The 26,652-nt window shown below is 43.9% G+C and overlaps 1 protein-coding gene across 3 annotated transcripts in view; it reads right to left on the bottom strand.

The window, feature by feature from the left end:
* The window catches only part of SLC10A7 (solute carrier family 10 member 7), a 267,589-nt gene that overhangs the window by 147,178 nt on the left and 93,759 nt on the right, over positions 1-26,652 (bottom strand). For all 3 annotated transcript variants that reach the window (XR_012803825.1, XM_075613981.1, XM_075613991.1), the window contains one exon: positions 2,534-2,572. Coding sequence is in view for 2 of the 3 variants with exons in the window: in XM_075613981.1 (XP_075470096.1) it covers positions 2,534-2,572 (39 nt within the window). In the remaining variant the exon portion in view is untranslated. The remainder of the gene's footprint in view (positions 1-2,533; positions 2,573-26,652) is intronic.

Here is a 26,652-nt window from a genome sequence, read left to right as displayed (position 1 = left end):
TGTAAACACATGACAGGGAGTGTGAATAAAACGTATAACTTATCATTTAGGTAAGTAAAGCCAATAATACTAACGCCCAACTCCTCTCCTGCATGCTTCAGATTCCCTGCTGCAAGTGAAAATAGTACAGCAGGGACCTTCCAGAATTAGTTATACGTACACTTGAAGATGAGACCTGTGAGGTGACCCCAATAGCAGGGTGACCATATTTGTCCCAGCCAAACCGGGACAAATGTCACGCATGTGCAGACGGCGCTTGTCGACTCCGCATGCGCGAAGAGCATAGCGGCTCTTGACAGCGGCTCTTGACAGCTGCTCTTGCGCATGCGCAAACGGCACTTGGCGCTCACCAGCAGGATGGAAAACCGGGACAACACACTAAAAAGCCGGTACTGGGCCCTAAGAACCGGGACATCTGGTCACCCTACCCAATAGTCATCACAACCTACAACAAACCTACACATCTTGAGGACCACTACGGCTACTAGAACTTTGAACTACAGAATTACTTTCAAGTACAGGTTAGATTTATTTCATAGGCATCAATTACCTAGTCTAAAACAATGAAAAATGTCACCGTCATTAACTCAATTTGGTATTTTATGGCACAGCACCTTGGTCACAAAAATGCCTGGGCATCTCTACAGCAAGATATGCCAAGTCATTATGGCTGTAGGCACATTAAGCACAACTAAATGTGCATGTTTCTAAGCTTGTGCTTTGATTACCCGTTATTCAATGTCATTAAATGCGAGTGGCCTTATAATCTTCCCTGGTTAAGAGAGACCCTTTCACACTGCAGGGCCATCTCTGCCCAGGCAATGAGGGTCTATACCACTCCTTACCAAAGAGGCCCCATTGGCAGCAAAAGAGTTAAAAAGTGAAGTCCTCACTAATCAGACCGATTTGTGTTATTATTTTATAGCAGTGCCAGAGTGGTCTCCTTTATCAAAATCAGGGGTTTTCTCAATTGCTTGGTATGGTTGAAAATGGCCAAAACCACAAGGTAACCAGCAGCCATGTTTCAAGGAGCCAACAGCCCTTGAAGATAAAACATCTTAAAGTTAAGCTTGGATTTTTATAGGACATTTGAAAGACACTTAAGGTGGTATTCTTTAACAAACAAAGAAATCGATATCTTCTGTGATATAATATACAGAGCAACACCATGCACTGGTGGCTCGTCTGGCAGTAAAATGGATTCATATCCAATTTCTCCCCTCTAAACTGTTTGGACATATTGAGGGCCATATTTACCCAAGCCATGCTACTCCATAAAACATAAGAAGCATGTCTTCATCAACATGGACCTTTACAGTCCATTCATGTGTAAGGACTGTAAGGTCTCTGCCTGGCCAAAAAAGTGGGGGGGTTTTAATTTGCATTTTCTAGAAAATATGGCCCTGAATGTCCATATAAACAGACCCCCACTACAACTTCTCCTTGGAAACCCTATCAGGTCTGTCACATTGATTGTGTGTGTGGTGCTGCCCTGCAACACTGTACTAACACAAGAGTCCTTCTCATTACTAGCAGCTTCCTTATTGGTGTTTGCAGAGCTTCCTTTATTGAAATCAAGATCTCCGATTAGACAGGGGACGCTCCAATAATGTTTGTATGTTTGTGTTCCAGATCACAGAAGTGCGCAGTCATAGTAAATATTACTTTGTACTTGCAGAACGGATACTTCCAAAAGAAGGAAATGCGGCTTCCATGTGTTTTTCCCCTCTCTCTCTCTCTTACTTTCACACAACCCGATTCTTTACGGGGATGTTTGAGTGGCTCAGTGATTAAAGAAAGCGACTAAAAAAAATAAAACTCTGTTCAAATCTCAATGTCAGCAACTTGTCACCTTGGGCAAGTTATTTTATCTCCTTGTGCCCCCGTCACCAAACATTGATTGTAAGCAATACGGGGCAGGGACTTGTGTATTCTCTGCACAGCGCTGCGTACATGGTCAGCGTTATACAAGAAAACACATTATTAGTATTTCCACATGCCCCAAGCAAAGAAAAATCACAATTAGTACAGTGCCACCAAGCAATTCAGGCTGTACACAAAAACTCAGTAAAGATTTCAGCTGAGGTGGAAGATCCCTAACCATTTGTCTAATCTTTTAAAGTATTTGATTGTTCATGGTTTTGTTTTCACCATCCTTCATCCCCTCAATGCAATGTAATGGATATTCGATGCCTCATTAAAACAGGAAGAAAAAAAAAATCAATGTATTGACATGTGTCTTCATTAAAACCCATTAAGAGCAGCTAATGAGTCTATTAAAGCATGGGAAGCTGGAGCAGCCAGCAATGCTTTGCACAGCTGTGCACGGATTAACCCCTATGCTGCCAGAGGGGCAAAGAAGGTGTTTATGAACACAAATGATGACTAGGCATACCTATAACTTCTAAAGATGTCACACATCTCCTCACTGACATCTAATTTTTGCGTAATGCCAGGTTGCGCTAAATTCACAGTAAAAGAGGGGGGGGGGGGAGACAGAAGAAAGGAAAACAACAATGTTATTAGCACTTACCAAAAAACTCCCAAATGCAGAGTTGAAGATAGCAGCAGCCTGTTAAAAGAAGAAGAAAAAGAAAAGACCTGGTTACTCAAACTTGGTTGTGTTGCTGTTTAAGTTCTCTTTTACAAGCCCTGAAACATATTGTGGTTTATGGAAGGGCCAGGTCATGAATATGGTATTTCATGATCACTGCAGAGAAACCGCTCTGCAGTATATATGTAGAAACACTGGTATAACATATCAGGGTAATAACAAGTGACACAAAAACATTGGGGCAACTGTATTCCTCCTCCAAGGGGTTTACAACCCAAGTCATACTATTCACACACAAAATACTTAATTCTTAAAACATAAGAATTATAAGCCTTACTTTATATTACCATATAGTATAACCTTCCCCCCCCCCCCCCTAACTTACTTAACTTCACATTCATATTGCCAAACTCATAAAGGCTTTGCTCATTAACGCAAGAGGGAGAAGTCCTGACGAGCCACCTAGTGAGACAACATATAGATCCAGCAGTGGGCAAATTAATCCTCTAGGACTCCCTCGTACTGAACAAAAAAAAAGCGTATGCCAGCAAGTTTCTCATGTTTGAATCAAGTCCAAAATCAGTAGCTGAACTTGCCTCCGCTCCAAATAAGGATGCAATGGTAGTGAATGGCTAATGAGATTCCGACTCCAGAGAGCTTCGTTTTCATACTCCAGATCATAATTAATTCAGGAACTTTCATAATTTCATTACATTGCTTCCTTTGCGTGCCCCGTTAATAAAAGATTGTGCAGGACCTCCAATCCTCTGGCCACAAGACAGACTGGGAAATGTTTGCAAACACTGGCATATGGCACTCCTGGTTGCAAGGGGAGGGTAACTAGTAACAGATAAATAAAACATCACACCTGACATTTGTAAACTACTGCAACACGGTACTACACATTCACAGCTAGAGAAGGCTGCATGGTGATGCTCTCTGATAGTATGTGGTATAGATCTGACTACTAATGTATGTGTGCTAGGGCTCGCTTACAAATCAAGGAGATGGATAGGAATCTCAGATCTGAAATGGGCAACCACCACAACAATTATATTTGGGCAATTTTTATTTAGATTATATTACTAACATTTCTAATATTTTTAGAAGTAAAATCCGTCACTCTTTCCTTTTTATGTTACCATTTCCTTTCAATGAAACCTATGTTCTATACCACTGTTTCAAAAATGTTTTAAACTTCTCCCCAACTACATTCAGCACAGGAAGCAAGATGGTTGGGAGTTGGGCCTTCAAAAAGTCTCATTTAGAAGAAGGCGAATTCCGTTTAGTGGAATATAATAACTAGGCTATTGATGCAGGAAACTGTTCTTTCACTTCTTCGTTCTCTCTTGACATCTCTTTCTTGTTGTCGCTGCATGCCATCTCTTTTCGTTCCTGCTTCCGGTATCTTTCAGTGTATATGTTCCACATGTCACTTACTCTCCTTTGTAAATCTCTCAAGTCCCACTAGGGGGCCCTCCATGGTGGTAATCTATGCTTTATACAGCAAAATGTCCCTTTTCTCTGTAATAATATTGTATGCCACAGATGACGGATTTTATTTTCCAGATGTTTGGGCACAGGAGCGGCTCAGTGAGTGAAGACACTGACTCTGGCACTGTGTTTGAAGCAGGGGAACCTGGTTCAATTTCCGGTGTCAGCTCTTTGTGACATTGGGCAAGTCACTTTGTCTCCCTGTTCCTCAGGCTCCAAAAACATAGATTGTAAGCTCCACGGGGCAGGGACTGTGTCTGCAACATGTCTTTGTAAAGCGCTACGTAAAACTAGCAGCGCTAAACAAGAACAAACTATTATTATTATTATTATTATAATAATGATTCAATGCATCCAAAGGAGAAATGTAAAAAAAAAAAAAAAAAATCATCACTGGGTGCAAAAATGTTTCAATAATATTTGCTCCAATATAGAGCTGATCATGCAAGCAGTGCTGTACATTCAATTTATGCAGGCACAGCTTGTCCTTGTACCGTAGAGCTTACAATCTAATTTCGCTGCCTAGGCGCTCAAAGTTATAAGGACATTGGACGGCGATTGGAACTGGCTTCACCCGCCAGAGAGCTACTCCTCTATTAATAATGCTTTTCTTTTCCGTTTCATCTTACAAACCATTTATTCTTTCAGACATTGTATGTTTACTTTAATCATTGCTATTACAATCTCACTGTATGCACACACTATATTCATAGCCACAGAACTTCATTATATGAAATACCACTCATTACCTAGATGTGCCAATTACAGCTGAACCCCGTTAAAGCGCGGTGCTTGGGGTCCTCCTGATGCGATCGCACTATAACCGGATCACAGGGGGGGGGGGGATTTGTGGGGATGGCCGCCATCAGGGGTTTCGCGTTCGACCGGAGGGGGAGAGCTAGGATAACTCTCCCAGATCCGCCAGCGCAGCAGCACCCCCACACAGGACTTACCAGGCATCAGGTGTGTGTGTGTGTGTGTGTGTGTGTGTGTGTGTGTGTGTGTGTGTGTGTGTGTGTGTGTGTGTGTGTGTGTGTGTGTGTGTGTGTGTGTGTGTGTGTGTGTGTGTCAGTCAAGGAAAAAAGTTGCTTATTCACCACAAGTTATAGATAACAGCATGAATTACTGGCCTACATTTACATGTAATCTAATTCTATCCATGATACAGTACACAGTAGGTAAAAGTACCCCTCTTGACCACACAGAAACCCTCAATACCAAATGTTAAAGGGACTCTATCCCTTACCTCTATCAATGATGCAGGCAGAATCAATCTCAACCAGCCGGGAGAGAAACATTTTGATTGCTATTATCATTAATTGTGCCCCACCACAAAGCGCTTAATTCCCTTTTGCCTTCTTTTCTTGATTGTGTGCTCTTGCTGCCGCGCCCCACCCCCCCAGAGGGGAGGGGGGTGTCGGCAGCAAGAGCACCCAATCAAGAAAAGCAGGCAGAAGGGAATTAAGAAAGGTAGGATATCTTCTGCTTCCTCTGCATTTTGAAATCGGGAGCCACGCTCAAACCACGTTATAATCAGATCCTCATTGTAGCGGATGGCGCTATAACAGGGTTAAGCTGTATCACAAGCGTGTCCCTAAAACCTACTGGCTACACAAAATAGGTGTAGTATTTGGAAGAGATGAAACGTGCAGCGCACTACTGAATTTAAGTGATCGAAAAAAAATACATTGTAATTTTACTTGACCCCAGTTAAAACAGAGGTATGAGAAGTCCTCCCATTCGTTAAGCGCTGTAAAATGCTTTATTAAAAGGAGTTCAGAAGGTGTAGTACTGAACAGAGGCTCTCGAGTGTTTAAGTAATTTTCAGTATTGAGTTATAAAAGCCTAACTCTGTCCCCGTTTGTTAACAGTCACATTCAGTTCTGTACTAAAAATACATAAGAAAAATAAAAGTCCCACAAAGTTATTCCTATTTTCACTACAGCAAACCAATAACAAGATGTCAAGCATGTACATAAAGCAATAACAACATTTCTAATGCACAAAGCAGCATGGAAATCACTTCCCTACAGCAGCTGCATGGATTTCTTGAGTTAGTAGGTACACGGTGCACTCAATTTATGTTGCCATCTTATAAATGATTGTAATATCTTAAAAACATGACAAAAATCAGTTTCCGTTTTTATTGGAATAACCTCCTCATTCAATGTTTTGCGTATTTGCAGAGCCCTGGTCTTTGGCCAGGAGACAGCTTATCCGCACTGGCACTGCCCTTTGGTTAAAACAGGGACATTTCTAGGTGGTAATGATGTCCCATTGATTGGTTGCTTGGGGCACCTTTTTTGAGTTTGTTGTTTGGACAGTTCGGCAGTTAGGATGATCAGTGGGGAAGTACAGGGAAGGCAGGTGGTTGAGAAGCTTATGGGTGGCAGTTAGTAGCCTATATAAGGGTTCCACCGGCAGTTGGGAGTTATTTAAATTTACCTTCATCGCCCTCCCACCGGTTTAATTCTACCTTAGGGGAAACAAAATAGATGCCAAAACACAGGCCAATAGGACGGTGCAAAAACTCAGGCCAATAGGAAGGTGCAATATCCTCAGTTGTGACTTCCTATTTAATGGCCATTTAAATCCCCATTAAAAACCAGGAAGTAATGCCCCGGTAACTTCACTTCATCAGTATCTCAGGAACCTAAAGGTCCCAGGAGGTGAAAATAGTGTGGCTCAGGTCTGGAGGATACCCCAAGTCCAATATAGTTATTTTTTTTTTTTAATGGACATTACTTAGGGTGGATTTAACTCCTTTAACTTCTATATAAACTGCTTCTGAAAAAAATCATGTATCGACTGCTGTTTAATACCTTCACTGCCAGAGCAGTGTCAAACATCACAAATGAGATCTTAAAACAGCTGACTAAGTTATAATTATAAGTTTCTGTTAGGAAGTTTGCTAAATGTTTAAAATGCTGGTTATATAAAAACAGTGCATTTTATCATGGGACTATTCCCTATAAGAGAACATATATACAGAATGCTCATTCACTGTGAAGGAATCAGGACTTCCCACAGGTTCTGTGTAAGGCTAAGGCCCCGCTCCCTCAGTCAGCGCGCCCGCACTGCAGACAGGCAGCGCGCTGACAGGCAATTGACCGCGATATGCGGTCTGTAGGGAGCCGGGAGGGGGGGGGGGACACGTGGTAAAACTTTGCCAGGTCTGAGATCGTGGTGCTGTCTACCCCCCCCCCCCACACACACACACAACACTCACACACACACACACTTTTCCCCCGCAGCTCCTTCCCTGCTCCCCTCCCAAGCCGCCTCCCATCCGTAGCTCCTTCCCTCATTGGCTGACTGCCGCACCACGTGACGTGTCAGAGCTGCAAATCACTAGGAGCTTGCAGCATCGGCCGGCTGACACGTCACAGCACGCAGTCAGCCAAGTAAAGGAGCTGGTGGTCCGCTGCCGTGCGCCCCGCCGGACGCAGCGGGACCAAAGCCTTAGAACGTGGGCCAGCATTTTTTTTTTTAATTAAGAAAATGTGATTCCTTTGTAATACCAAAGAAAAACAAGGACCAAAACCCCAAAATGTGATTTTGGATTTTAAATAGGAACTACATAACTATTGCAAAACCATTCATTTACAATTCATAATTTCTTACTAGACAAAAAATATCCACATTTGCACCCCATTCTGGTGCAAATAGATTTTGCAAAGGCTTTTGATACAGTTGATCATGTTATCTTGCTAAACAAACTCCAGTGCTCTGGAATAGGGAAGCATGCTTTAAACTGGTTTCATTCCTACCTATCAGATAGAACATGTGTTTCGGGCACTAACTCCAACCCCTTGGACATCACCTGTGGTGTCCCGCAAGGCTCTGTTCTGGGGCTAATCTTCTCAGTGTTCATCAATGATCATCCTACAGCTTGTATGGGAGCTTCAATACACATGTATGCAGATGACACAATTTTATGCGCACACAGCCCTAGCCTCTCCGACCTTGAACACACACTTATTATATCTGACTTTTTGAGACTTGAAAATTGGATTTCCCAAAACAAAACTGTTTTTAAAAACGGACACGACTAACAATGGTATTTGGGACCACGGCTACATTTCTAATGCTTCCAATGAAGGAGCTACATATCAGAACCAACTCTAATACTATCTATCCCCTGTTACTAGCTTCAAATAATTGGGCTTATGGTTTGACTCCCATTTAACATTTGGATTGCACATTGACACCCTGATATCCAAAACCTATGCCAAACTAGGTGTACTATACACAGTAGGAACAAATCCTCCCAAAGTCTGCTGGTCAGAAAGCGCATCGCACAGCAGATGCTGATGCCAATTATAGACTATGGGGACGTATATGGCACGGCACCCCAAACTCACCTTGGCAAACTTGATACCCTCTACAACTCAATATGCTGCTTTGTCCTCCAATGCAATTACAATACACATCGCTGTGAAATACTCAAAGAACTAGATTGGTCATCACTTGAGTCTGGGCGCAAAAGTTCATCTCTCCTGTCTTGCCTTCAAATAATTTCAAGGCAACCTACCCACCTATATGAACAAGCTCCTCAGCCCTTCCACATGCATCACTTATAACCTGAGATCTGACTCCAAAAGACTGTTCATGGTCCCAAGTTTCAACAAAGTATCCGGTCGCTCCTTCTCTTACCGTGCACCCGACAACTGGAACAGTCTACCAGAGACTATAATATATATTATTATACGCCTATAATATATTAACTTTAACTGTGCATGCAATGTCTTTTATGTAATGTACTGTATAACCCTTTTCACTTAATGTAACTATGTATTTGTAACCATGTCCCATGCCAAGGACATACTTGAAAATGAGAGGGAACTCTCAATGTATTACTTCCTGGTAAAATATTTTTAGAAATAAATACATTCTATTAATGTGGTTTCTGGCTGAGAATATTGCTATCTCTTAGTGGAGGAGACTGATGAATGAAACAGCATGAATGGTGAAGAAGACCACAGGCTGATGACAGAAGCCCCCACCAATGTTCCCCATAGTCTGAGCACATGCATCCGTAAGTCCTTCAGGACAGGGAATCAACCAATCACTCACTCCCTCTGCTTACTTAAATGCATGGAACTCTTATCCTTGTATTGTATTTGTTACTCTGTATATATTCTGTATGCTTGCAGTGCTACGTATAAGGCTTATGCTGTATAAAAATACAGTGAAGTAATAATACTTGGCTCAGAAGCACAAATGCCCAATATAATTTAGTCTTTCCTGTGGCTTCCTCTTCTATGGTGCCACAGGAAAGATAAAGAGAGTCACGTGAGGTTGCCAAGAAGCAGTCCGTAGCCGTTATGCAAATGCTATCATATACCAGCATCATTTTCTGATGCCAAGCCAGGATAAGGCCCAGTTGACTGGAAAGTAGCACGTGTTATCTGTATGAGACAGGAATGGAAGGAGCACAGGGAAACACAGAAGCCATTAAGACAGAACCGGCCATAAAGAGACGAAGCAAAGCAAAAGTATCAAGAGGAACATAGGCCCTATTCAATATGATGTGACGCCATCTCATACTTGCTCATTTGAATGGAGCTCAAATCTTCTCAAACAAGGGGAAGACTGTTTCAAAGCAAGCAGATTAAGGTGCCATAGAAAGAGAGTGATGTCTCTTTTCAGTACACGAGACCACTTCCCAGGGCTGGAAAAGAGTTCCTCTACCTTGTAATGAATGTGACTAAAATCTTCTCCTGAATGGGGAAATCGCCTCACAGGGTACTTGAATAAGGGCAAAACATAAACTTAGCATTGAATGAGAGTATTAACCTCAATGTTTTTCTTAATTACCCAGTGCTGAGGAAAGAGCAGAATGTGTTGATTCATTGCATATTTAATATTTTTTTTGTTTGCAATAATGCATCCGAATTGCATCAATGAAGAAAAAAAATATTCAAGTAAAAGGGTTATGGGTGGTAAATTGAATCTGGTGTCATCTCTCCTTAAGAAAATTAAGTTGCTTTTGTGGAAGAGCGTTGTAATGAGAACAGAGCCAGGCGACATTGATAGATGGGAATGACACCAAAGAGAGTGTGTAAGCAGACAATGTGTGTGTGTTCCAGTCTTGCAGCCTATTCTTCACTGACTATCGTGAATGACTCAGCCACTTCCTTCAGGGGCCTATTAATCTCAAATTTAGTTATTACACAACATTTATTTGAACATATATTCTGAGGATGATGACAGTTAATAAAAGAAACCTTCCACAAGAACGGTTTTTACATATTGTTCAAACTACAGCTCCCAGCAATTCTTTTGTGTGCATGGAATATTGCTATGCGATGCCAGCAAGGTCCGGCCGAAATACACCTGGGTTTTTAAAGAGACTGTTTAAATGCATACAAAAATCCAGGCACAAAAACGACAGATAGATAGGAGTTAAATAAATAAATAAATAACAACCCATAACCCAAACGTGCTTCTAAGCACAAGGTGATCCAGAACAATGACTGACATACCGGTGTTTGACACACTCGTATAATTAAACTGATGAATCTTAATAGCTTCCGCTGATCCATTATGATACTGTACTCCCAAAGAACAATGTGAAGCTTGGATTACTCCACTCATCTTTTCGAAGCATAACTAAGCGCTTTAAAGCCTTGCCACTTTACTAAAGAAAGCCGGAACGAGATTAGTGAATTCATTCTCTACATATCAGTTTACTAATCCCAAATGCAAAAAAAAAAATTAAAAAAAGAAGTTTACAGATCTAAAGTGTTTCTTCTGTAAATGACTAGCACTGTATGTGCTGTTATCCATCTAGCGTCCGGGATACTGAGAAGTTATTTACAACTTGAAAATCTTTTGGCACATAAATCCTGTTAGTTTGCCTGCCTATCCGACTAATCTATGCATGCTTGGCACTGTACTATTTAAATAGGAACCATTTATAATGACAAATCAACGGAGGGTGAAAAATAGCAAAGTGTAAACCTGACTTCGAAGGTAATTTTACACTACAACTGTTTGGTCCATTTCAAATTGACACGCAAAGTCCAGAATTTGAGGTTGTTGGACATGAAATATTAGTGGGATCCAGATGCGAAACTCTGACTCCCCTTTTAGGCCTTGCCCCCGCTGCCTACTACAGCGTCCGCCACGCGCACGAGAGCCCTCCCCGCAATGGCGCCGGGCCCGCTGCAAGGGGGGCCGCAGCGCTCGCGCGAGAGCTATTCCTGCTCTCAATAGAATTGAGAGCAGGACTCGCGTCGAGCGATTAGGCACGCCCCCCGGCGGTTCAGCCAATGAGGGCGAACCTGCCGGGTGACGTCATGGCCGCGCCCCCGTCACTCCTCCGCCACGCCCCCCCCGGTCTCTCCTCCTGCAGTGAGCTGCAGACCGGGGAATCGGCTGAACGCGCCGCCAAAAGCGCGGGCGCGCGTTACAGCGGAGAGACCGGGGCCTTAGCCTAACATTGCATGTACTTTAGAAAAAAAAATAATTAAAGATGTCACCTCCTCCTCCCCCTTCCTATCTCTTAATTTATATATCCCTCCTTCCTACTGATCCCTATTAAACTATTAAAAAAAAAAGGGGGGGGGGTCAATTCTTGTAAACGTTTTCTACCAAGTTATAGAAAAGACAACTAAAATATATTGGAAAGGGTCATTTGAAACAGTTTCCAGCTTCCAGCCAAGTTTGTTGCTCAAGATCTACTAGACTTATTCTCCGAAAGAAATCCATCCAAACTGTTACATAGGAGGCCAATTTCAGCCTGAAAAATCATACAAGACACAGCTACAGGAACAGAATGGTGTGTATTGTTAAAACAAGAGTATTTCAGAGTTGGGTGATTGGCCTCACAATGACTCCCGAGTCCTTTTTTTAAAGGGACATTACTCATGTGATCAATAATAATGATGGCTATTTATGTAAATGGCATACACGTAAATAAGCATGCATCACTCCCATACATAGAAAGTACAGGTAGATCATTTTCTAAGCTCATCTACAATATCTTCAAAAATACAAGTCTGTTATAGAGTGATACACACAAAAAAAAATCATAATAGGTTAAAACACTATTAGACCAACTGCATATTAAAGAAGACATCCAAACGGCAATTTAAAAATATATATTTTTGTTTTAATATATGTAGCCTCAGATTACCTTTATTGAATACTAATTATCTAAGCTGCCGATAGATTAATTCTCCCGTAATCGATCAGCAAAGATCCTGCTTCCCAGGGTTCACTAAATGGCCGCCTTTCAGTTTCAATCAATCCTTCAGTCAGTGTAACTCAGTAGCTACAATGTATTCTTGTATTACGAAGGTAACATTATCTATTGTTACAGTTTAAAGCTCAAACTACGGGGAATATTGGCAACAAATAATCACAGTTACCAAGAGGAACTGTCTGATAACTCCAGGATAATCACAAACAGGAAAGTGTTACAAAGATCTTGCACTGCTTGGGAGGTGGGCTAAAACCTGCTATAAAACTCAAAGGATGCTCAGTATATTAAAACTCATTAAAAATGGCATGAAGTTGAATAAAAAAAATTAAAAAGTAGTAAGTATCATCTAACACTACAGAAATGATTTGTTAAAAAAAATGTATAACTATTGCACTAATTGCTCCTTTAATAAAGCATTATAATGAATGTTTAGGGTAATATTAACTTTAGGGGAGGAAATGCCATAAATACAGAACGTGGAAGTACAGCACTGCATGAGCCAAGCTAAACCAAAGATTGCATTATGGGTAGAGGTCATAAGTAACCACTGCAATGCATCAATACGTTCAAAACACAAAAGAGACTAAAATGACATTTATTGTGACAATAGGGATAGCACAAACTCTGCCCATAATATTCTCATTGGGCATAAACTTAAGTAAATGAGAAAACATTGAAAGCATTGAGTCTAATGCCAGGACGTTTTATAAAGACGACTTAATCCAAAAATACATCACTAGCTGAACATTTTAATAAAGATTACATTCGAAAAAAAGATTTGCCAAAAAATGCTGAATTTGTGTGGGTTTTCAAGACTCGTATTTTACATCTCCGACAACACCTGGTTTAATGGGTAGGTCGGGAGATCTGCACTATTACATGGCCTTAATAATGGATCTTTTAAAATACTGAAACTTTGAAGGTTATTTATCATCTCCTGCCAATTAAATCCAGTCTTTTTATCTCTCTTCGGAAAGGGGGGTGGTTTTTAGCAGGAGGTTTGCAGCACCGTGTGTGTGTGTGTGTGTGTGTGTGTTTTCAAAGTTGTGAAATGCAGCATGCTTAAAGGGGACCATGTTAAATGGTTTTGAAGCAAAAGGTTGCACTGTGTGCTCATTTGCATGTCATTTCCCAGAATCCCTTTCTGCAGTGGAAGTGCTGTGTGCTAATGGTGAAAGGCAGGGTTGCACACCTGTCTAAGACATGCAAACGAGCATACAGTAATATTTCCATTTGATATATATATATATATATATATATATATATACACACATACACATATGTACATACACACACACACACACACACACACCTTGTGCTGCAAACCTCCTGCTAAAAACAGCACCTCCTTTTCCCATCTTAATATATAAAATCAAAGGTTGGTACTAGCTGCGGTGAATCTGATTGGTCCTCAGCCTGTGGCCAATCAGATTGGTGGGTGTGACGTCACCCAACTGCCACTCTCTTCCCCTCGGCTCGCACACACACCCCACACACCCGGCGCTCATCTCTCCCCTCACTCCGCTCATCTCTCCCCTCACTCCGCTCACCTCTCCCTCCGCTCCGCTGATCTCCATCCCCGGCGGGGGAACAGGCAGCGGCCAGGCAGGCTGCAGCTGCCTCGCGTCATCTCTCCCCTCCCTCCGCTCACCTCTCCCCTCCCTCCGCTCACCTCTCCCCTCCCTCCGCTCACCTCTCCCATCCTTCCGCTCACCTCTACCCTCCCTCCGCTCCGCTGATCTCCATCCCCGGCGGGGGAACAGGCAGCGGCCAGGCAGGCTGCAGCTGCCTCGCGGCGTCTAAGATGGCGGCGGCAGAAAAAAACCCCTTCCTCCCTCGCGCGCCTAAGATGGCGGCGGACGGAAGTAGAGGTAGGTGTCGCGTGTGTGTCGCTCTAGGTGACGTGTGTGTGTGTGTGTGTTGCCCCCCCCTGCCTTTCACACCCCCCCTGCCTTTCACACCCCCCCTGCCTTTCACACCCCCACCCTGCCTTTCACACCCCCCCTGCCTTTCACACACCCCCTGCCTTTCACGCCCCCCCCTGCCTTTCACGCCCCCTCCTGCCTTTCACGCCCCCCCCCTGCCTTTCACGCCCCCCCCCTGACTTTCACGCCCCCCCCTGACTTTCACGCCCCCCCCTGCCTTTCACGCCCCCCCCTGCCTTTCACGCCACCCCCCTGCCTTTCACGCCACCCCCCCTGCCTTTCACGCCACCCCCTGCCTTTCACGCCCCCCCCTGCCTTTCACGCCCCCCCCCGCCTTTCACGCCCCCCCTGCCTTTCACGCCCCCCCCCTGCCTTTGACGCCCCCCCCTCCTGCTTTTCACGCCCCCCCTCCTGCCTTTCACGCCCCCCCCCTCCTGCCTTTCACGCCCCCCCCCTCCTGCCTTTCACGCCCCCCCCCTCCTGCCTTTCACGCCCCCCCCCCCCTCCTGCCTTTCACGCCTCCCCCCTCCTGCCTTTCACGCCTCCTGCCTTTCACGCCCCCCCCTGCCTTTGACGCCCCCCCTCCTGCCTTTCACGCCCCCCCCTCCTGCCTTTCACGCCCCCCCCTCCTGCCTTTCACGCCCCTCCCTCCTGCCTTTCACGCCCCCCCTCCTGCCTTTCACGCCTCCCCCTCCTGCCTTTCACGCCTCCTGCCTTTCACGCCCCCCCCTCCTGCCTTTCACGCCCCCCCTCCCTGCCTCCGGGCAACGCCGGGTATATCAGCTAGTATTATATATACTGTATATTACATGACAATGGGAATGGGAATTCAATTCACTGCCAATTAATCCTGCAGTGAGCCACAGCAAGTCCACAGTACAACTTGCAGCAGAGTGTGTCACTGTGATGGTAAGGGGTAATCAGGCTCTCAAATAAAGGTTAAGCCCGTTTTGGTTACCCCTGATCCGTGTATAAGGGTCCAAGAGTTAGCTCTTGGGCCAAGTAACATCGTACTATTCCAATGTCTTGTATGCAATAAAAGTATTTGATGTGTTTTTCCCTTTCCGGGCATGCCAGCGAGCAGGGATTGCTAGGGTATGAGTTTCAAGAGGGCTTTTGCAGAGAATCCGTTAACAGAATGTTCCTAGGAGTTTGGGGGTCCGGAGTTGTCACTTCCCCCAGAAATGTACCTGGAATCATACCTGATTCTCGGATACATGTAGGCACATTGTCCGGCAATATCTCCCCTTGAAAAAAACAAGCGCGACTCACAACTAGGGTACCCTACTTCAGCATAGCCCAGAAAGGAGAATGAGGCACAGGCATGAATAAGTATCCCTGTATCTGAGGGAATCCCTAGGTTAAGGGGGCTACTCCAGCTAGTGCCAATATGACCCAGAACCCATGTAGGGTTTCTGGGTACCCCAACCATATATAAGGTTGAGGGGGGACTCAGAGTCCAGTATGAGTCCAAAAGATAGTGTGTGGGGAATAAGGCAGATAGAAATAAAAGTACAACATCTTTCTTCTTCTGTCCCCTGTACCCAGAGACTCAGAAGTATATTACCAACATACCTTAATGTATTAAAGTATACTTTATTAAATGTCGTGTGTGTTAACATTCGTAACCGATATCCAAACAAGCTGCCCGAGCTAACCCATAGGCGCCGGTAAGTCTGCTGGACATTGGAGTTCAAAGCAGTCAGAGGATGACAGAGGTGTGAATAGCATTTGGTCAGCGGGGAAAGGGAGAGTACCAGATCTGAAGATCAATGACAGTCGTCTGGGCTGCCACTTGCTCTGCCAGACCTTGTGGAGCCTTCCCCAGCGGGTGGTATTGAGATAGCCAGGGAGAGAGGTGGCAGGCTTGAGCATGCCCCTTGGCTATTTCAGATTTCCCGCTGACCCGGCTTTTCTAGCCGGCTTGGCTCCGATTGGTTGCTTGGGAATTTTCCCAGGCGTTGATTGGTTGCTGAGTTTTGTGAATGAAACTCAGAATACAATAAGAATCTGTGAGCCAATCAGATTGTAGTTATCCGGTAGTAAGGGCGCGGGTGGGCTTTTCAAAGTTGCTTCTGTGTGAATAGCAGAGCAACCTGCTTTTCGATTTCAAGCCTGAAAAGCCTGCCCGCCTGAGTCTAAGTCCAGCTTTTTGCACCCAACTTCTCAAAATCGAACATAGCGGACGTGGCTGGGATTTTATGCCAATTTGAGTTCCAGAGGATTTGGAGTAACTCGCGGTCAGGAGGGACCAAGTTCTCAGAACAGAACGTAGCGGTGGCGAATTAAGTTTTATGCCGATTTGGGTTCCAGGAGATTCCGGACTAAGTCCCAGTCAGGGTAAAACTCTCCCACAGAGTTCCCTGCCCATAGGAAAGTCTAGTTTTCGACCCCAGTCCCAAAGTAAGTGTGTCTTTTTGTGTATCATTGTGTGTAAGCAAATTTATGCGAATAAACTTCAAATGTATTTCATTAAATTGTTTTGCTCAATGAATGATCCTGGTAAAAAGGTGTAAATAACCTGGTCTCCCATGACAGTCACAATTACTGCATTGTATTGGTAGCTGGACATTGCTTTGAACATTAAATATTGTCATAGATGTAACTGGGTATCAGACGTCACAAAAGTTTCTCAGGGTGTCTGTAGAGCAAATACAGACTTGGGTCCTTATTTTGTAATGTGACAGATGCCGTATAAAACCTTACTGCCCGTTCAAGTAGGCCATAAGGATCAGCCGATGATGCATGGCAGAACACCGCTTAGTAAATAGGGCCCTTAATATCCGTATACATAAAGCATTACATGCCATTTACAACCACAACACATGGTAGGCAAATATTCAATGCATTACAAACAAAATATCCAGATCATAAGCATTTTGAATCCATTGTTTAAGGTTTCCATGGTACCTAAATATAAAAATTAATAACCACATTTTTTTTGTAGATATTTATCAATGCGCAATTTGCTAATTTTCGGAATTTATTTTATTTTTCTGTGAAAGTAGAAAAAGTTAAAAGTGGAAGCCAATCAATATCTTATAAAATAAGAATTATATTAGGTCAAATCTGTAAGAGATAATATATATATACACACATGTAGAGGTATCAGTACCGTGTTAGCCGAGCTTCAATAATCAAAAAATAAATAGACGATACCGTTCTGTGGCTAACGAAATGCTTTTATTTGTGCGAGCTTTCGAGATACACTGATCTCTTCTTCTGGCGATGTTACAATGAATGAAGCAAAAGGTATACTTAAAAACAGTGTCTCTTGGAATGTTATCTGTGTTGTTCCTTCCCCCGGTGTGGATGTGTTTTATGGCTAGAGGTGTCAAAAGGTTACTGTGAAAGCAAGTGAAGAAAGAGTGTGTATGTGTATCAGTGTGAATAAAAATGAATGGAGAGCCCACAGTATATACAGTGCTTTACACAAGGTGTGTGTGGAGTGGGAGTGGATATAAATGGTGTGGGTGGGTGTGGAAATGTGAGAGTTTGTAGCACAACTAAAAGTGTGTGTGGATACTAAGTGGTCCCTATTGGTGTATAGGGATGGAAAAACAAGGAGTATTAGTATGTGTGAGAGACAGCTGTGTGTGCATACATATAGCACAGTATGTACAGACATGGCCTTTAGCGCTCATGGGACGAGAGTTCACTAGTGTCAGTAACGACTCATAAAATTTCGATCTCTGTTTAGGCCACTGCTAAGTGTCCCGAACAGTTGCATAAATTTGTATTCATGCAACCGTCTCTCTTTCGGGGTTTTAAGATTACCTTTGAGTATGGCAACCCTCAGATAGTTCATCTTATGGCCAGAGTCAGAGAAATGTTCGCCAACAGGACTGTCTCTTGTACCGCGTGTGATGCAGGTTCATTCTCTTGTTTAGCCCCTGCCCTGTCTCACCTATGTAGTAGCAGCCCCCTGGGCATTTCATGCACATGATGAGGTACACGACATTGCTGGAAGAACAGGTGAACCTTCCTCTGATTTTGTATTCCCGATTCCTGTGTGGTATTTGTATTGTGTCCGCTGTGTAGAGCATTGCGCAGGTTTTGCATCTTGGGTCCTGGCATGCTTTTGTCCCGCATTCAGTTGTACTGCTGAATACTTTACTCCTCACCATAATATTCTTGAGATTATGGGGTTGTCTGTATGATAATAAGGGTGCTTCAGGGAAGACCTGTTGCAGTCTTGTATCTTCCTGGAGGATGGGTTGAAGTTTCCTGGCGATCTTGCGTAGGGCTCCTAGGTGTGGGTTATATGTGACCACCAAAGGTACCCTGTCGCTTGTCTCCTTCGGTTTGTATTCAAGGAGATCACTTCTTGGTATTCTGGTGGCTTTGTGAATTTGCTGGTCTACAATTCTGTGGTTATATCCACGGTTTATAAAGTCTGATCTCAAGGCTTTAATCCGCTGGTCTCTGTCTGCTGTGTCGGAGCATATCCGGTTGTATCGTATGGCTTGACTGTAGATGGTTGCATGTTTGGTGTGTGTCGGGTGGAAGCTGTTGTCCCTCAAATAGCTGGCTCTGTCTGTAGGTTTGCGGTATACAGAGGTCTGTAGTTTGTTGTTCTTTATAGTAATGGTGGTGTCTAGGAAATGTACTTCATCCGGGGGAATGGGTGAGTTTGAGGTTGATGGTCGGGTGGAAAGTATTGAAGTTGTCATAGAACTGTAGGAGGTCCTGTTCGCCAGAGGTCCAAATCAGGAGGATGTCATCGATGTAGCGAAGGTATGTAAGGGGTTTCAAGTGACAGGTGGACAGAAAGTCACTTTCAAGTTTTGCGCAGAACAGATTGGCATACTGTGGCGCCATCCGAGTACCCATTGCGGTCCCGGTTGTCTGAAGGTGTGTGTCATTTCCAAATGTGAAGTAGTTATGGGTCAGAATAAATTCGATGCATTTAGTCACTGTCTCTGTGAGTGTCTCCTGAGGTCCCAGAAAGTATCTGCAGGCTGAAATCCCATCCTCGTGGGGGATGTTGGTATAAAGTGACTCTACATCCATGGTTGCTAGTAGTGTTCCTGTTGGGAGGGGGCCAATTGCATTCAGTTTGTTTAGCAGGTCGGTGGTATCCTGGATATAGCTGGGTGTGTTCCTGACAAGTGGTTGTCAGCTATATCCAGGATACCACCGACCTGCTAAACAAACTGAATGCAATTGGCCCCCTCCCAACAGGAACACTACTAGTCTCCTTGAATACAAACAGAAGGAGACAAGCGACAGGGTACCTTTGGTGGTCACATATAACCCACACCTAGGAGCCCTACGCAAGATCGCCAGGAAACTTCAACCCATCCTCCAGGAAGATACAAGACTGCAACAGGTCTTCCCTGAAACACCCTTATTATCATACAGACAACCCCATAATCTCAAGAATATTATGGTGAGGAGTAAAGTATTCAGCAGTACAACTGAATGCGGGACAAAAGCATGCCAGGACCCAAGATGCAAAACCTGCGCAATGCTCTACACAGCGGACACAATACAAATACCACACAGGAATCGGGAATACAAAATCAGAGGAAGGTTCACCTGTTCTTCCAGCAATGTCGTGTACCTCATCATGTGCATGAAATGCCCAGGGGGCTGCTACTACATAGGTGAGACAGGGCAGGGGCTAAACAAGAGAATGAACCTACATCGCCACAGCATCACACGCGGTACAAGAGACAGTCCTGTTGGCGAACATTTCTCTGACTCTGGCCATAAGATGAACTATCTGAGGGTTGCCATACTCAAAGGTAATCTTAAAACCCCGAAAGAGAGACGGTTGTATGAATACAAATTTATGCAACTGTTCGGGACACTTAGCAGTGGCCTAAACAGAGATCGAAATTTTATGAGTCGTTACTGACACTAGTGAACTCTCGTCCCATGAGCGCTAAAGGCCATGTCTGTACGTACTGTGCTATATGTATGCACACACAGCTGTCTCTCACACATACTAATACTCCTTGTTTTTCCATCCCTATACACCAATAGGGACCACTTAGTATCCACACACACTTTTAGTTGTGCTACAAACTCTCACATTTCCACACCCACCCACACCATTTATATCCACTCCCACTCCACACACACCTTGTGTAAAGCACTGTATATACTGTGGGCTCTCCATTCATTTTTATTCACACTGATACACATACACACTCTTTCTTCACTTGCTTTCACAGTAACCTTTTGACACCTCTAGCCATAAAACACATCCACACCGGGGGAAGGAACAGCACAGATAACATTCCAAGAGACACTGTTTTTAAGTATACCTTTTGCTTCATTCATTGTAACATCGCCGGAAGAAGAGATCAGTGTATCTCGAAAGCTCGCACAAATAAAAGCATTTCGTTAGCCACAGAACGGTATCATCTATTTATTTTTTGATTTTATATATATATATATACAAATGTAAATACAACTGTATGCTCATCTGTATGTCTTAGGCAGGTCTGCAACCCGGCCTTTCCCCATTATCACCCAGCACACAGCACTTCCACTGCAGCAAGGGATTCTGGGAAATGACATGCAAAAAGTGGCACTGTGTGCTCATTTGCATGTCATTTTCCATAATCCCTTGCTGCAGTGGAAGTGCTGTGTGCTGGGTGATAATGGGGAAAGGCGGGGTTGCAGACCTGCTTAAGACATGCAGATGAGAATACAGTTGTATTTACATTTGCATATTTGCTTTGCTGTGGAGGGTTTTTGTCACTTTTTTTACTCACCATAAGTTCATGCAGTATATATATATATTGTCTGTGGGTGGTTTTCTGGGTATGCACCTTAACCCTGGCTGTGCTCAAAGCTGTGACCATGCAGCAAGCTTAAGCCTATAGGGAACCATGTTAAAAATGGTTATTGAGGCAAAAAGTGACACTGTGTGCTCGTTTGCATGTCATTTCCCAGAATCCCTTGCTGCAGTGGAAGTGCTGTATGCTGGGTGATAATGGGGAAAGGCGGGGTTGCAGACCTGCCTAAGACATGCAGATGAGCATACAGTTATATTTGTATATATATATATATATATATATATATTTTTTTTTATATATTATTTGTTGCATGAGAGCATCCATTTAAATACCAGGTTTTAGGTCGCTGTGTTCAAATAGCCCAAAGCATAAAAGTGGGAACCTCAGCTTATCTCAAAGTAAGTGGTATTGCTACTACATACATCAGATCCTACATTTCAATTGAAGCTACTGTGATCGGGGCATTTTTAAAAAGCCTGATAAATCAAAATATATTTATTTTTCTATATTTATCATCCTTAAATAAGCCCGGTGCAATTGAAAATGAGTCGGTCATTAAATTACATATACGGTGCCACTCACCAGAAATGCCAGTGCAGACAATTATTAGATTGTGGAATGAATCATAAATTATGCTCTATTAGGATAACATGAATTATGTTTGTGCTCTGATAAGTGAACTGTACCAAATACATTGTTGTGTCAGCAGAACAATGGTTGCTTGAGGAAAAAAAGGCAAAAAAAAAAAAAAATACCATTACATTTGAATTAATTAATGAATTAATGCTCTGGTTTCTTTATCTGCATGCGAGTCACGCCTCTAAAATTTGAAGTGGGTCTCAGTCACTATAAAGCAATGGTTTTCATTGCTGGTTTACCTGAGGAAGGGAGATTCCCGAACGTTGTGCGTTTGCAAACTGCATATAGTTATTATGCTAAAATGTCCTGTGTAAGACTACTAGAATAGTGCGGCAATCCAAGATATCCAGCTCCAAGTTTTACTCCAGTACGTGGCGCAGTGGAATCCTCCCGGCCACTCTTCAACCTCCTGCACCCTACAAAGAGAAACTACACCCATTGCAATTATCTAAACGGAGTGCGGTAAGATCTAAAACCTTGATCCCTACAGTTATCACAACGAAAACAGCTTGAATGGCCGTTTCAGACATTATAGATTTGACCCCTTAACCTATTAAACCAGGAAAATGTGTAGTTGGAGCTCACTCGCAAATTATAAAGGTATTCAAGACTCACTTATATGATGTGCCGCAGGCTGGAATTGGCCCATGTGCTGCCAGCAGAAAAGCTCTGTTCTACAGCATTTGATAGATCCCAAAGTTCTGCTATTGTTCTATCTTATTGCTTTAAGAAATAAGTATAAACATTAAATTCCAAACTGAATACCAATGAGAGCGTCTCCCTCAGTGGAGTAGCTAGACGTGTGGGCCCCTCGGCCCCCAAAAAAATTCAGGGCTCCATTAATATTAATTCTGACTGCAATTTTTTTCTCCCTCCCCCATTCTCTCCCTGATCCTGTCTCATCCCTCATCATCATCATATTTCCCACTCCTCATCCGTCCGCCGCCTCCCCCACATCTTGTTTCTCTCCTCTACCTTCCTCCAGCATGTCTCGCTCTCCTCCCCACACAATTATTTCTCTCCCCCGCCCCAGCATCTCTCCCCCCCCGAGCATCTCTCCACCCCCTCAAGCATTTCCTTTCTCTCCCCCCTACCATAGCTTTCTCTTCTTACACTGTTCATCTCATTCTCTGTGTTCTTCCCTCATGTATTCATCTTATTTCCCCCTCGTGTCTTTTTTCATCCCTCTTCTCTTTTCTCACACATGCCATTCTCTTTATTTATTCCTCCATCTATTTTCCCGTCATCCTCTCTCTCTAACAACCCGGGGTTTCTTTTCCCAGCATCTTTTACTCTTTTCCTTCCCCTTTTCCCCTCATCTCTCTCTCTCTCTCTCTTCTCCCCCTCATATCTCTCTCTCTCTATTCTCCCCCTCGTGTCTCTCTTTTCTCCCACTCATGCCTGTATTTCTTTTCTCCCCATGATATCGGTCATGGTTTTCTACCCCTCGTGTCTGTCTTCATGTCTGTTTTTACCCCTGTGATATAACCCTTTCCCTGCCTATCTCTCAGGCTGCAGTCCCAGCCCCACGCTGCTCTACTTGAGGCCCCGCCTCCTGACAGAGGCCCCACCCACCTGTGGAGGCTCTGCCGAGAAAGGGATTCCCCCTCTGTATCTCAGGGCCCCGCCCCCTGACCCCGCCCACCTGCAGCGGCAGGGATTTCCCTCTGTGCTTCCTTCCACTGCATCTCAGGCCCCGCAATGTGCCGCCGACAGGGGTGGAGAGCAGCCCAACCCCCACCCCAACAGCGCAGGCCACGGGCTTTGCCCAGGATATAGCTACCCCCCTGGCCTCCCATCTTATTTAGGAGACATCACATACAGTAATGTAGCCTCTCTCACTATACTGAAACCCATCTCCAAAGATTCCCATGACCCAGAATTCATGCTTTGTTTCCTTCAATGTTAAACTCCTTTACTGCCAAAAGGCATATCCCACTAGCTACCATCGCACAACAATATACTGTACTTGATTATAGCTACTGCAGAAAAGTTTGAGTAAGTGCCATATCCTTTGATTCTTACTTAACTTAAGGAAAAGGTGGAATCCATACGGCAGAACATCCCCTCTGTTTCTTCCCCCCATCCTACACCTCTTCCTAACTCTCCTCCTGCCTTCCTTGACTCTTTTTCCACTATCTCAGAGGAGGATGTGTCGCTGTTGATCGCCTCTTCTCCCTCTACCACTTGCCCTCTTGACCCCATTCCCTCCCATCTCCTAAAACCTCTAGCTCCTACTATAATCCCTACGCTTACACACATTTTTAACTCCTCCCTCTGCTCTGGAACCTTTCCATCCTCCTTCAAACATGCAACAGTCATACCATTACTCAAAAACAGCAAGCTTGACCCTACCTGTCTTTCTAACTATCGACCTGTCTCCCTCCTGCCTTTTGCCTCTAAACTCCTTGAACGTCTTGTATTCTCTCGCTTGCTCCATTTTCTCAACACCTATTCTCTCCTAGACCCTCTACAATCTGGCTTCCGCACTGCTCACTCCACCGAAACAGCCCTCACTAAAATAACTGACGACCTCCATGCTGCCAAAGACAGAGGTCATTACACTCTGCTCATATTACTCGACCTCTCTGCAGCATTTGACACAGTGGACCACCCTCTTCTCCTCCACATTCTCCATACTCTAGGTATTCGGAACAAAGCTCTATCCTGGATCTCATCCTACCTCTCCCATCGTACTTTTAGTGTCTCTTCTGCTAACACCTCCTCCTCCTCTATTGATCTCTCTGTGGGGGTACCCCAGGGCTATGTCCTGGGACCTCTTCTCTTTTCTCTGTACACACTCTCTCTAGGTGACCTAATAACATCTTTTGGGTTTAATTATCACCTCTATGCCGACGACACACAAATATACTTTTCAACACCTGACCTTACACCTGCTGTACAAACCAAAGTTTCTGAATGTCTCTCTGCTATATCATCCTGGATGGCCCTCCGCCACCTTAAACTCAACATGGCTAAAACAGAGCTCCTCATACTTCCTCCCAAACCTGGCCCTACTACCTCCTTCCACATTACTGTTGGAACTACAATCATTCACCCAGTAGCCCAAGCACGCTGCTTAGGTGTCACACTCGACTCCTCTCTCACATTCGCCCCTCACATTCAAAAGATTTCTAAAACTTGTCGCTTTTTCCTCCGCAATATAACTAAGATACGCCCTTTCCTCTGTTGTTCGACTGCTAAAACTCTGACTCAGGCCCTCATTCTCTCCCGTCTTGATTACTGTAACCTCCTGCTGTCTGGCCTTCCTGCCTCCCCTACAATCTATCCTAAATGCTGCTGCCAGAATCACTCTACTCTTTCCTAGATCTGTCTCAGCATCTCCCCTCATGAAATCCCTCTCCTGGCTTCCGATCAAATCCTGCATCTCACACTCCATTCTTCTCCTCACTTTTAAAGCTTTACATTCTTCTGCCCCTCCTTACATCTCATCCCTAATTTCTCGCTATGCACCATCCAGACTCTTGCGTTCTTCTCAAGGATGTCTTCTTTCTACCCCCTTTGTATCTAAAGCCCTCTCCCGCCTTAAACCTTTTTCACTGACTGCCCCACACCTCTGGAATGCCCTTCCCCTCAGTACCCGACTAGCACCCTCTCTATCCACCTTTAAGACCCACCTTAAGACACACTTGCTTAAAGAAGCATATGAATAGCACTGTGGATACTCTGAACACAGGATACATAAAGATTGGCCCCCTGCAGACGCACTTACCAGAACTCCCTCCTACTGTCTCTGTACGTTCTACCTACCTACCAATTAGACTGTAAGCTCCTCGGGGCAGGGACTCCTCTTCCGAAATGTTACTTTTATGTCTAAAGCACTTATTCCCATGATCTGTTATTTATATTATCTGTTATTTATTTGATTACCACATGTATTACTACTGTGAAGCGCTATGTACATTAATGGCGCTATATAAATAAAGACATACATACAATACAACTTTGGTTGTAGCAGGGGAATCTCACGCCATACTGTATATAATTATATTCTGCCCCTCTTGCACTCGCCATCACATTTGCGATCGTTCCGTCATTTATGATGGAACAGAAGGGGAGGAGTAATCCACCTTCCGTCCACCACCTTCCGTCCACCATCAGTGCAGAACATGTCCTGAGTTCCATAGGAGCGCAAGACGCAATCTCTGTTGAGAAAACAAGCATTTGGAGGGGGATGGGGGGCTCTAGCTACCACATCATGGAACCCAGTAGCTACGTCCTAGGGCACTAAAGTGGTTAACGGTGCAATCTCACAAAGTTGGCCGGTTGAATTTCTTATGGGCCTCAGAATAGGTTTGTTTGTCAAGTAAGTATTTTCTTTGCCCTTACCCCACCCACCCTGTGCATATCAGAGAACCACTAAAGTTAATGGGAGGAGGGAAGGGAGACGGCTGTAAAAGCACTTGCTGAACACAGTGACATCACACAAAATGGAGTAGACGGAGGCAACAAAACTTCTCGCAAGTCTCCCCTTAAAAAGGAAATGTAAATTACTTTGGTGTCAGATTTGGGTAAAAAAAAAAAAAAAAGTTTCAATTACCCAGACGAGAACCATTAAACATGTCACTGGAATAAATTGATTTTGGTCCTAGGAGGGATTGCCTGATCCACTTTTGTATTTGATGTCTTTATTTTTTGTTTTGTTTTGCTTTTCTGACACCCTGTGCAGTACAGGGTTATTTTGCTTGTTATTTCCTTATTCGGCATTTGGTTGAGATTTAAAGAACGTTGTTAGATAAGGACACACCGAAAGTGTATTTCTTTTGGGGACCCACAGATCCCACCGTGGAAATAGAGGAGGAACTGCACATATACATCACACCGCTATAACCAAGAAAATGTTTAGCTTGCGTCATTATCCCTCAAATTTAAGGCAGCTGCATTAAACAGCTTGGTAAATAAAATACAAAATCTAATGTATGCCGTTCCTGGGAAACGGGAAGCCATGCAACTGTGCAGTGCTAGTAATGCATTGCAGTCCCCTCTAGTATTCGAGAGTTAAAAAAAAAAAAAAAAAAAACACAAGTTTACAAAAATAAACTCACGTGCTCTCCT

The sequence above is a fragment of the Ascaphus truei genome, chromosome 1, assembly GCF_040206685.1.
Source record: "Ascaphus truei isolate aAscTru1 chromosome 1, aAscTru1.hap1, whole genome shotgun sequence".
Classification (NCBI taxonomy): domain Eukaryota; kingdom Metazoa; phylum Chordata; class Amphibia; order Anura; family Ascaphidae; genus Ascaphus; species Ascaphus truei.
Note: the sequence above shows the minus strand (reverse complement) of the source record. Positions and strands in the feature narration are given on the sequence as shown.